The 11,307-nt window shown below is 52.1% G+C and overlaps 2 protein-coding genes across 11 annotated transcripts; one reads left to right on the top strand and one right to left on the bottom strand.

Moving 5' to 3' along the window:
* Positions 1-1,342: 1,342 nt before the first annotated feature.
* On the bottom strand, positions 1,343-7,601 carry LOC111767512 (putative protein T-ENOL). 9 transcript variants are annotated; one of them, XM_023616016.2, is made up of 6 exons: positions 7,467-7,601; positions 4,952-5,036; positions 4,513-4,660; positions 4,202-4,235; positions 3,948-4,005; positions 1,343-1,628 (listed from the first exon to the last, which is right to left on the bottom strand). In XM_023616016.2, exons 1-6 carry the CDS (start codon positions 7,478-7,480, stop codon positions 1,593-1,595), a joined length of 375 nt encoding a protein of 124 aa, XP_023471784.1. In that variant the 5' UTR covers positions 7,481-7,601; the 3' UTR covers positions 1,343-1,592. The 9 variants fall into 9 exon arrangements, with proteins under 9 accessions (XP_023471784.1, XP_023471783.1, XP_023471786.1 ...); XM_023616015.2 differs by having other exon boundaries at positions 1,343-1,532; XM_023616018.2 differs by lacking the exon at positions 7,467-7,601 and adding an exon at positions 5,722-5,829 and having other exon boundaries at positions 1,343-1,532.
* CDIPT (CDP-diacylglycerol--inositol 3-phosphatidyltransferase) lies at positions 5,234-10,023 on the top strand. 2 transcript variants are annotated; one of them, XM_014730023.3, is made up of 6 exons: positions 5,234-5,335; positions 6,645-6,779; positions 7,488-7,641; positions 8,081-8,162; positions 8,733-8,814; positions 8,949-10,023. In XM_014730023.3, the coding sequence occupies exons 1-6, from the start codon at positions 5,266-5,268 to the stop codon at positions 9,092-9,094; spliced, it is 669 nt and encodes a 222-aa protein (XP_014585509.2). In that variant the 5' UTR covers positions 5,234-5,265; the 3' UTR covers positions 9,095-10,023. The 2 variants fall into 2 exon arrangements, with proteins under 2 accessions (XP_014585509.2, XP_001501751.1); XM_001501701.5 differs by lacking the exon at positions 5,234-5,335 and adding an exon at positions 6,098-6,544.
* Positions 10,024-11,307: the final 1,284 nt, after the last annotated feature.

Below are 11,307 nucleotides of genomic sequence, written 5' to 3'. Positions count from 1 at the left end.
GTGGGGTGTGGGAAGGTGGGTCAAAGTGCTGGAGGTGGTGATGGTGGCCTCTCTGGAAAGAGGGCTGGCGAAAGGGGAACAAGTTGGAAAAAAGATGGAAATCCAAGACTGGGCACAGGGCAATGTCAAGGGGGCTGGCCTGGGGTCAAAAAGCCTGGCTTTAGGCTCAGCCTCTGTGGAGGACCGGCTGGGACAAGCCCCCTTCAGGCCTTAGCTCTCTCTGCCAGTGCCTGGCGTTTCTAAGCTCTTCTAGCCAGGAGAGAGCCCACAGTAGCCACCTCTGCTCCCTCCCTGTTTGGCAGGAGGTAAACAGCTCTCAATTTGTTTCATGACGAGTTTTTACCTAAAATTCAACCCCCTTTTGAGAATTTTTCTATCTATCCAAGTGTATCATTCTTTATTGTCCCCCATCTTTCTGGCATTTTAAGCATATCTACTGTTGCATGTCTACCAAGTATTGGTCAGATTTGTAGCATTTCATAAACAAGGAGCTTGTTTTGTATCCTGTGGGTGTCCTTTTCTACTTTATCTACTTTTGAACATTTTAAGGAATTTATAGTCTGTTCGTCTAAAGAGTCTCCAAATTAATTGAATTTTGCTTAATTAAAATTTTATATTTAAATATAATGAAACATTTTTAGGACACTCAAAGGGATACTGAAATACGCAAAAGGGGGTTGAATTTTAGGAGTACATGAGGCAAACTGATCTTGATACTAGCCTGAGTTTTGGACATTTATTCTGTGCCAGGCATTGTGCTAATTCCTTTGTATGCATTGTTTTCAACCCTCACAAAGGCCCTGTGAGACAGGGACAATTATTCCCTTTTTTTAGATAAGGAAACTGAGGCTCAGAGATGTGAAGTGACTTCCTCAGGAGGCTCCAGTAAGTGGCCAGACTGGGATTTAAACGCAAGCTCCACAAAGCCCACTGCACTGCCTCTGGCTAGTAATGGGTGTGATATGATATGTGATATGATAGTAATGGGTATGATATGTCCCCATAGGCATAAGGCCCCAAAGCTCGGAGGGGAGACCTCAGCAGTGACACTGGTGGCTCCTCAGAAGCAAAAGTAGACCCTCTCAGATGCCACAAACCTATACCTTAAGATGCTGGAGTTTGGCTAGGAGACGGTATGGATCCATGAGCTCATCTCTGCCAACAGGTTGACAGATAGCAGGTTGAAAACTGCCTGAATTAAAACCATTCCAATAATATACCATTCCAATAATATGGAATATGCCATTTGAATAATACGCCCACACATCTGACAAAAAAAGGTGGGGGCATTCCCCCCCCCACATCTGCACCCCAGAGAAGCCACACCAGAGCACTGCCTGGGTTGGGAGGAGGAAGGGATCTCTGCCTCTTTATTAAAGCCTTGGATTTCTGGTGGTGTCCTTGCCAGCTGAGAGCGGAGTGATGGTTCCAGAACACTTCGGAGGCTTCAGAGGTGATGGTGCTCATGACTAGGAGTCCCCGTCAAACCAAAGTGTTCAATGAGTTGTGAAAGAGGAGCTTTGAGGCATGTTCTAGAGAGACAGATGGAGGAAAGCATGAGAGGCCAAGAGAAGCACCAGACAGGGTTGAGATCATCTTCCAGATGTCAAGCTGCTAGGCAGAGTTCCCTAGAAAAGAATAAGAGCCTTTTGACTCTTTAGATCCAAGGCTCATGATTTTTTATCCTTATCCCCCACCCATCTATTTATCCATCCACCATTCCCCATCTATCCATCCACCCACCATTTTCCTTCTATCCTCCATCTATCCATTCATCTGTCTCTCCATCCACCCCCCATTCTCCTTCCATCCATGCATGCATTTATCTATTCACACATCTACCCATCATTCCCCATCCATCTTTCCACTCATCCATCTATCCCTCATTCATCCACCCACCCACTCAACTCTCTTCCATTTAATCACTCACCCACTATTTAAACTTCTTGAAAGCAGGGACTCTATTTTGCTCACTTCTAAATTCCAGCCCCTAGAGCAGGGCTGGCGCATAGTAAGTGCTTAATAAAGGTTTAGTGACTTTATCTATACACTTATCCATTCGCCCATTTACCCCCACCATCCATTCACACATTCCCCCATTCAACAATTCAAGAGACAATTCAAAGATCTGTAGGCTTCCATGTTCTTTCTTGAGGATGAGGATGGAAAAGTCTCTTGGGACCAGGGGGGCTGGCAGGTAGATGAGGGGAAGGTATTAGCTCAGGACGAAATTCTCAAACAAGTGCCATTTGGGAAGGAGAGGGAAACCACTATGGTTAGGTAGGGCCCTCACAGGGCATCTTGTCCAAGGCTCCCATTTGACATGGGAAGAAGGGAAGAAACTTGCATAGGGCTAACTATCAAGTTAATAGCAGATTAGCTATTAAGGCCCAGGGCTTTTCTGCTACTTCAAGCTGCTTCCAACACCAAAGCCCAACTGGAAGAAATCAAATGTCCAAAAGGCAATAGAAAGTCAGCTCCTTGATAAGAACAGTGGCTTCTTTTCAGCTGAATTTGCCTGGGGTCATGGTCATGACATTTGAAGTAGCAGCCCCAGTCAGAGAAATGACCATCCCCAAGGCCTGGTGGACCTGGCACATAATAGACACCCCCCCCCCCCCCAAAATTTGCTGTCAGTTCCTTCTCTGCCTCCCTCATGGACCCCTCTCACCTCCTCTGCCAACCCCTTATGTGGAGAGGTTCTCCATGGCTCCCTCCTCAGTGCCCTCTTTTTTTTCACTCTGCATAAACCCCCACAGGACAATCACACATCCTTCAAGTGCCCACTCCCTCCTAGATCAGATCTCTATTACCAGCCCAGACCGGGACAGTGAGTTTTCGAGCTGTATTTCTAACTGTCTACAGGCTATTTCCACCTGGAGTTCGCATGGGCACCTCAAACCCAATCTGTCCACAGGCGGGAGTGTGCTTGCCATGCTCCAGGAAGAATGAGAAGGCTGGCATGGCTGAGAGCGAGGGAAACAAGGGGAGCAGTTCTAGACAATGAGATCAGAGGGCCAATGGCGTCGGGGAGGAAAGTGATCATATCAGCCCTTGTAAGCCACTGAAAGACTTCAGCTTTTAATCAGAAATGGGGAACTATTGTAGAGCTCTGAACAGAAGCATGACATCATCAGACTAGGTGACCCAAGTCAGAAACCCAGGAGTCATCTGATTCCTTCTTTTATTCCTGTACCATTTTTGATCAATTGCCAAACTCAGTCTCTTGGTCTCTATTTCTCATATCTGCCCCTCCTCTCATCTCTATTACTACTGCGACAATTCAAGACGTAATCATCTCCAGCTTAGTCTCTTGGAATAATTCCTAACTGGCCTCCCTGCCTCTAGTCTCTTCCCTTTCCCATTAACTCTCCCCTTTGATCACCAGAGTGACTGATCGAAAATTCCAAACTCCCTTGCTCAAAACTCTTCAATGACTGCTCACCTACAGGAAAGCGTCTATGAGGCACACATAAGTTCTCTTGGTTAATCCCTGGCTACCATGCCTGCATACTCCAGCAGTTAAACTGTTCCTGGTCCTACCCTCTCCCCTGCCCTGAGAACACACACACATACACACTCAGTCTATTGAAACTCACCTCTGTGCCTTTGGAATACCCCTACCAGTTTTTTCCTGGAAAATTCTTTCTTTAGGTGTCACCTCCTTCAGGAAGCTCCATGATTCCTTTCCTTCCTGTCTCAACTGAGGCTGGGATAAGTGGTCTTCTTGCTGTTTCCCATTTCTATTACAGGCACTCATTCATATTATATTGTAATTGGCCATTTACTTGACTGGCCCAACACTAAACTGCGAACTCTTCAAGGGCGGAGACTATATCATTCATTTCTGTGCCCCAAGCTCCTAAAACAGGGGCTGGCATTTCGTGTGAACTCTAAACATTTGCTTAATAATGAACGGCCTTGCCATCCATGGACCCAGTACATACCTTGTCACAAGGGGATGGCAGGAGGTGTGCCTTGGTACGGGTTCGGTTTCTGTCGGAGCTAGAGATGGTGAGAGAGAAAGGAGAGGGCTGAGAACTCTGAATTCGAGGGTCAGAGCAGAATAGAATAGGAAGACATGGTTTAAACCCCCCCCACCCCCACCCCACTGGGATATTGTCAAACCCTTGTTCCCTCCCCTACAGGCTCCTCATCTTTCTCCCAGGACAAAGGGCATCTCCCTTGAAGACTCACTCACTGGGTATCAGTGCCTCGGGTCTTGGTGAAGAACACTGGAAATAGAGGCCCCAGGTAGAGAAATTACTATCTCCACAGCTAGAAAGAGATGTGGCTAACGAGGAAGGGGGCTGAGGCGATTCCTGGCCAGCAGGGAGTGGGTACTGGGTGGGGGTTGTGGGGGCACACTGCACAGTCCTGGGGCTGGCTGTGAGATGGGGGAGATGGGCGCAAATTCCTGGAGAGGTCAGCTGTGGTTGGGAGGGGGTGAGGGGCTGGAAGTGGGGCTAACGGAGGGTCTCCGGACACAGTGGTCCTGGCGTGGGGGGTCACCGTGGTTGGATATCTGAGTCCCCCGGTCTTGTGTCTGTTTTCCTTTGGTGGGTACAGGGTTCATGTGGTAGCCAGCGATAAACAAGGCCTCATTAGTGAGTTCTGTGCTGATCCGGGTCAGGAGTTCCTCAGAGCGGGATAATGAAACCTTTTAGGAAAGGGAAAGTCAGAGGGGCTCAGCCTGGGAGTTCCTACATGGGAGTCCTGGGTTTAGGGGCTCCCAGGCTGGGGGCTCTGGGTCTAAGGAGTCTACCGGTGGAGGGCTGTGCCTTGAGGTTTGGCCTAGAAGGCCCTGGAAGTCGGGTGCAGACTTTGGGGGCCTCCGGGCCTCGAGCTGGGGGCTATGGGCTCAGAGTTGAGGCTAGGTCTCAGTGCCCTCAGCCTAGGAGCTCTCTACTTTATTTCACCACCACCTCTAGAATTCCCCTCCAATGCTCACCGGACCTCCACCCAAGGAGGTTGCAGCTTGGGACAGCCCGCTGCCTTTGTTCTCCTCATTCCTGGTAGGAGTGCATGCCATTCCCCTGGGAACAGTTGGAGCCTATGTTAGGTGGAGAAACCAGCTCACTTCCCCCAAACCCGTCCCACCACCATTCCCCAGGCCCAGATTTAAACGAGGCCTTTGGATGAACCATCCTGCTGTCTCAGTTTTCTCTCTGAAAAAAAAAAAATCATTGCCCTGTGTATTCCTAGAGGAGGGAGTGGGCGGAACTCCCACAATCCCCGCCCCGATTTCGCCCCTTTGCCCTGGGGATGACTCTTTGCTGCTTCCCACCCAAGGCCCTTCCCAAGACAAGGCAGCCAACTTGCCGCCCCCGACCTGGTAAACGGGTTGAAATCTTGGGCTACTCGGCAGGAGGGAAGACGAGGAGGTCCAAGGAACCTCAGTTGGTCGCGGGGGACGGGGAGCTGGAGTTGGGGAGGAAGGGTGGAAAGACGGGGACCCGGGGCGGCAGAGCTACCCTTTGCTATAAAGACTTTGGTGTCTGCGGAGGTTCCGAAGCCCGGTTGCCAGGATATTAGGGATTCCAGAACCGGGGGCGGGGGCGGGGGCGGGGGAGGGGCATTTTCCCAGCACGTCGCGTTCGCTCCTCCTGCCTCTCCTCCACCGCCCTCAGGTCCCTCCTTGGGGGCGGTGACCCCAGCGCCAGAAGCTTGAGAAACTTGGGAGGAGCAGGTAGGGTGGAGTCTGGGACCTAATCCTCCTACCACTAGGGGCACGCGTCAAGCAACTTCACCCTAGGCCATCCTCCAGCCTCTCTAGCCGGCACCTCGTAGCCTGGAGCCTGCGAGAGCACATGAGGCCGAAGGGGGGGGGTGGGGGGGATGTGGACTGTACTAAATAACCCTGCCTCTTGGGGCTGCAAAGACTTGGGAGGGCGGAATCTTTTCCTCTTCCCTTTGTCTCCAGGAAGTCATTTCCTCCGCAGAAAGGAAAGTAGAGCTATGCATCTAGCCTCCTTCTGTTTTGACCTCTCCTTTTCAGTCCCTCCTTTGCTCGGCGTCGACGGTTCTTTGCCCCCTCTCCTCCGTCTGTGCTTTGGTACGAGCCGATGGAAAGGGGCGGAGGGAGGAAAAGGAAAAGGAAGCTCGCAGGTCTTAAAGGGGCCGCAGCCATTTTTTTAAGCCTTTTTTCCCTTTCTCTGACTTTGCAAGTATGAACGCGGAAGAGTAGGTTTCCGGAAGCCGAGCACAGCTGGAACAGCAGGGGCCGCAGCTGGAGGCGGGAGCGCCTGCGGGGCGAGCAGAGGCGAGGGTCTGCCCATAAGAAGGGCGAGTGTGCGCGCCCCCTGCGCCCCGCGCACATCTGGGTCGGCCCATGCTCCGGCGGGCAGCGAGCTTTAACATCTGGGGCCGGGCGGGGGCAGCGGGGGCTTGCGCGCAGTCGGCGCGGCGGATGCGCCGGGCCGGAGGGTGAGGCCGCACATTGGGGCAGGGACGGAGCTGGCGCTTCCAGATTCTGCCAGGGGCGGCAAGGGGGCCGCCGCGATGCCGGGCGAAAATATCTTCCTGTTTGTGCCTAACCTCATTGGTGAGTGCTGCCCGCGGCTCCAGGCCGAACGGGAGGGCGAGGGGCGGTGGGCAGGCTCCCTGATCTCGCCCTGTCTGTCTCCTCCCCGTCCCATCCCAAGGTTATGCCCGGATTGTCTTCGCCATCATTTCTTTCTACTTCATGCCCTGCTGCCCCCTAACGGCCTCCTCCTTCTACCTGCTCAGCGGACTTTTGGACGCTTTCGATGGACACGCTGCTCGAGCCCTTAATCAAGGTGACAGATACCTCCTCCCAGCCAGCCTTTGGGCCCAGCAGCCCTCTGCCCGTTTTCCTGCCTACTCAGGACCTCAGGGTGGGCGGGTACTCGGGAATCGGAGGCCTCCGTTATTCCCTTCTCTGTAGAAAGCAGAAGAGAATGGCTTGGTTTTGTAGCAGAAGGGATTTAAGCTAGCTGTTGAGAAGAACTCACTGATACTGAGGAGTGTGGGCTAGCAAGACTGGACATGGCAGTGGCAGTGCTGTAGGCTTCTCTGAATAAAAACCAGCAGGTGTACGGGGCGTCTACTGAATGCCAGGCACAAGCAATAGGGATTACAGAAGGCGTGTTTGGAGGGAGGATAGAGAAGGCATTCGGACGGCTTCTGGAGGGTTGACTAGCTTTTTAATCTGTTCTCCAGACCCACCTCCAGGACTTCCCCTAAGACTTCAAGTCTCCCTGTCTTGAGACCTGGACCTTTGGTTCTAGGATTGATGAGTTTTGCTCTCTCCACACTCACATTTATCCCCATTTCATGTCATGGTGACCCTTGCCCACTGACCTCACACCCTACAGCTAGCAGCCTGCTTTCCTCCCCAGGCATGGATGGTGGACATTTTCAGTTCTTTTAGGCTCTGCATTAGAGTGAACTACCAAATAAGGCCCCTGGCGTAGATCTGCTGGCTCCTAATAGCCTCTTCCCACCTAATAGTCCTCATTTTTCAGGGACCCGGTTTGGGGCCATGCTGGACATGCTGACAGACCGCTGCTCCACCATGTGTCTGCTGGTCAACCTGGCCTTGCTGTACCCTCGGGCCACCCTTCTCTTCCAGCTCAGCATGAGCTTGGATGTGGCCAGCCACTGGCTGCACCTCCACAGGTCTGCGATTGTGTCTGCGATGACACAACAGTGGGGAGGGGTGAGACTGTATGGGAGGGTGTCTGGAATGGCTTCAGGCTTCTTGGGATGTCTCCTTTTTAGCTCTGCTTTGTTGAAGGATGCTGGGCAAATCCTCTCTGAATCAGTTTTAGTCCTGTTTACAGTGGAATTAAGCAATCTCTAAATTCTTCTGACTGGGTATTTGAGGATTCCAGATAGATAACAGCTCTTGGAAAGGGGCGTGGGGGCGTTTGAATGTTGGCATTTGAATCCTGACTCTGTTCCCAGCTAGGTAATTGAGTGGCTTTGGGCAAGACAGTGGTCCTCAGCTGTGCCCTGGTGCCTCTGTACAGTAGATAGCTGGTGGGGGTTGATATGAGGATTAGATGGGCATTAGTGGTAATGAACACTCATGGATTCCTCCTGTTTTCTCCCCAAGTTCTGTGGCCCGAGGCAGTGAAAGTCACAAGATGATCGACCTGTCTGGAAATCCAGTGCTCCGCATCTACTACACCTCCAGAGTGAGCATTTCCTGCCCCTCCCTTATTTACTCAGCTTAGGCCAAGTCCTAGGCTGAACCTTGGTCCCAAACACCAAGGGCATCCTTGGGCACAAACACCAAGGCAGGACAGCCAACCCAGGGAAAGAGGCCTGTAAGCTGAGGCATGGAGGGTAGAATTGGTGGGGAGGGCCTGTGTAAATTGCTCCAGGCAGCCAGTGGGCATGGGGCCCAGGTGCACCCAGGGAGGAGGAACAGTAGCTGGAGCAGGGAAGGGAGGACGGAGAGAGAATCCAGAGAGGTCTTAGAGCCGGCTCTCAAAAGGCCTTAGGCCCTGACTAGGAGCGTGGACTTCATTCTGGGAGCAGTGGCAGCCTCAGAAAGGATTTTTAAAGAGAGAAGTAATCTGCTGAAATTGTTCTTTCCTTCCACCCTCACCCTACTCCCCTACCCCCTGCATCCCTATTTCCCCAGTATAGTTCCTCCCTGCTGCCCACTGTCAGAGGGTGCCAGCCCCTGTCCCTTACTTGGGCGGGGCGGTGGGGGGCTGCCCCACCCTTTTGCTGAAGCAGCCTCTTTGCGGTTTGTGCAGCCTGCCCTGTTTATCCTGTGTGCTGGAAATGAGCTCTTCTACTGCCTCCTCTACCTGTTCAATTTCTCTGAGGGACCTTTAGGTAGGAGATGAGGGCCTACGTGGGAGGATGGGAGGGGGTTCTGGTCTGCCCAGGGAGGGAAGGCCACCAATTCCTGGGCCCCTCCCTCGCTTGTATCCCATTTTGTCTGTATCGCCTTTGTTCCCTTCCCACAGTTGGCTCCGTGGGTCTTTTCCGAATGGGCCTCTGGATCACTGCCCCCATCGCCTTGCTCAAGTCCGTCATCAGTGTCATCCACCTGATCACAGCCGCCCGCAACATGGCTGCCTTGGATGCAGCAGACCGTGCCAAGAAGAAGTGACCCTGGAACCCCCTAGCCCCTGGCTGCCTACCTGCCATGGGAGTCTCACTGTGCCACGTGGCTCCCCTCTCTCCTAGGAGCTCCCAGGCTCATGTATTCCTAATGTGTTGTCCAACCTGCTGGGAAGGGGGTCAGCCTCTTTGGAGATGTTATCCTCTCCATAATCCTGAGGACCAGTCCCTGCTCCTGTGATCCCTAAGCATCTGGACGTCAAATCAGGAAGGATGCTCACAGGGCCCCGCCCATAGGGACAGTGCTCCTGGAGCGTGAAGAGGCCTGTCTGCGGACTGGGCATTGTCACACCCGCTGGCTCAGCCCTGGGGTCTGGCTTGGCCTGAGACTTTAGGGACATTTGAGTGAATGAGATGGAGTAGGGGCCAGGTTTCCCAAAAGGCAGGGAGTCAGGCCTCTGCCCCTGGCCAGAGAAAGCCTGCAGGTACCATGGCCTGGAGAGAAGGGACCTTCTAGATCCTTCCCCATTGCAGTCTCCTCTGTCTGGTCTATCCTGGGTCTGAAAACCTCAATAATAAAGGCCTGAGACGGAGGGAGGGCTCTTCACTATCCTTCACCGTCCTTTGAGATACTCTTGGATCAGGGCCTGGGTTGAGGGGAGCTTGGGGAAAAAGGAAGATCCATCTGGATGCTTTTCCCCCAGTTGTTTACTGGCTGGCTCCTTCCTGTTGTTCCACACTGACCTCAGAGAGGCCCTCCCTGCCACCCAAGCTCATGCTATGTCCTCTGCCCACCTGCTTTATTTTCTTTACAACTCTCACTGGCCACATTTATTTGTATGCCTGATATTTTCTACCCCCACTAAAATGTAAACTCCACAGCTATAGACTTTTCTTGTTCCTTCTCTATGCCTACAATGAAGATTAACCTTAACCTGGCATATCGTACCTGCTTAATAAATATTCACGAATAGATGAGCTGGTTTCTCCGAGTGAGGTCCTTAGACCACTGGTGGGATAGTTCTTAAAAATTCAGCTTCTTGGACCCAGTACCAAACCTTCAGAGTCAGAATCTCTAGGGATAGGCCCACAAGTCTGCAATTTTCATAAACTCCAGGTGACTGATTCTTCTCCCTGATAATGCTGAGGATCGCTGTTCCTTATTGAATGTCTTTTGGGCACCTACCACATAGTAGACATTGTGGGCATCTGTTCCTAGCAGCTACCCCTACTGTCTAAGCTTTCTCTGGTGTGTGGCACCAGCTTTCTTTTTAAAACTATTGAGCCTACCATATGCCAGATCCTGTGCTGGGCCTTCTTTGCAGATGTTGCTCATTTTACTCACATAATAGCTTAGTCAAGAGGTCCACTCCACGTCTGGGGGAGCTGAAAACTATCGCATGTGTGTTGAGCCTCAACTCCTGTCCTAGGCCCAGGGGATTTGGTGGGAACTAGGCAACCAGCTTTCCAGCCCTCTTGAAGGTCAGACCAGTGAAGGGGGAGCCGATCATGCAGTTAGGGAGGGGCTTGGTGGAGGATGGGAGGAGAAAGCACTGAAACACTCTACTTAAGCGCTGGTGAGGGGGTGGGTATCAAGTAGAAAGCTGGTAGGGATTGGGGTGGGAAGGGTTAACGCAGAGGAGAGAATTGGATTCTCAGCTGAGGGAACAGGGAGGCCGGAGAGCACCCTGGGCAGTTGCGGAAATGGAAACAGGTCAGTTTGGCTGGAACACTGAGTGCTGGGGGTTGGGGGCTGGAGAATCGGTGAGAGTTGAGGCGGAAGCCAGCTGGGGCAGCCTGAGGAGCCCAGCAGGGCATTTGGACTTTATCCGGAGGGCCGCACAAAGCTACTGAAGGATATTTCAAAATAATGGGTAAAAGACAGTAAAAAAATTAAATTGCATACATTACAAAAGGATGATGAAGTCTGCCACCTTAAGCTCTCAGTTCTCCCAAGGGGCGACCAGTGCTACTCACTGCTTATGTGTCTGTTTCAATTCTTCGTGTCTACGTGTATATCGTCCCATATTTTAAATTTCGTTTTGTCCATGTTCTGTGTAGTGTTCTGCTCCTGCTGTTGCAAGCGGTTTTTGTGTCCATTACCTCATTTCACCTCACAATCACTCTATACCATGTGCTACACAACACGACAGTCCTATGGTGCCCATTTTCCAGAGAGGAAGTCGAGGTCCTGAGAGGAGCCCAAGCTGGCTGGCTTGGCTCCAGAGCCTGCACCCTTGACATTTACCATACACGGTGGTC

The sequence above is a fragment of the Equus caballus genome, chromosome 13 (assembly GCF_041296265.1).
Source record: "Equus caballus isolate H_3958 breed thoroughbred chromosome 13, TB-T2T, whole genome shotgun sequence".
Taxonomy (NCBI): Eukaryota; Metazoa; Chordata; class Mammalia; order Perissodactyla; family Equidae; genus Equus; species Equus caballus.
This window is presented reverse-complemented; position numbering and strand designations above follow the sequence as displayed.

Bases quoted from the DNA above. Each gene is read 5' to 3' on its own strand.
- CDIPT (XM_014730023.3), top strand. From the start codon at position 5,266: ATGACTCTTTGCTGCTTCCCACCCAAGGCCCTTCCCAAGACAAGGCAG. The intron at 8,163-8,732 runs GTGAGCATTTCC...CGGTTTGTGCAG, and splicing joins GCATCTACTACACCTCCAGA to CCTGCCCTGTTTATCCTGTG. The intron at 8,815-8,948 runs GTAGGAGATGAG...CCCTTCCCACAG, and splicing joins TTTCTCTGAGGGACCTTTAG to TTGGCTCCGTGGGTCTTTTC.
- LOC111767512 (XM_023616016.2), bottom strand. The intron at 4,236-4,512 runs GTGACCCCCCAC...CTCTATTTCCAG, and splicing joins GACTCAGATATCCAACCACG to TGTTCTTCACCAAGACCCGA. The intron at 1,629-3,947 runs GTATGTACTGGG...ATTCTTTTCTAG, and splicing joins TGCCATCCCCTTGTGACAAG to GGAACTCTGCCTAGCAGCTT.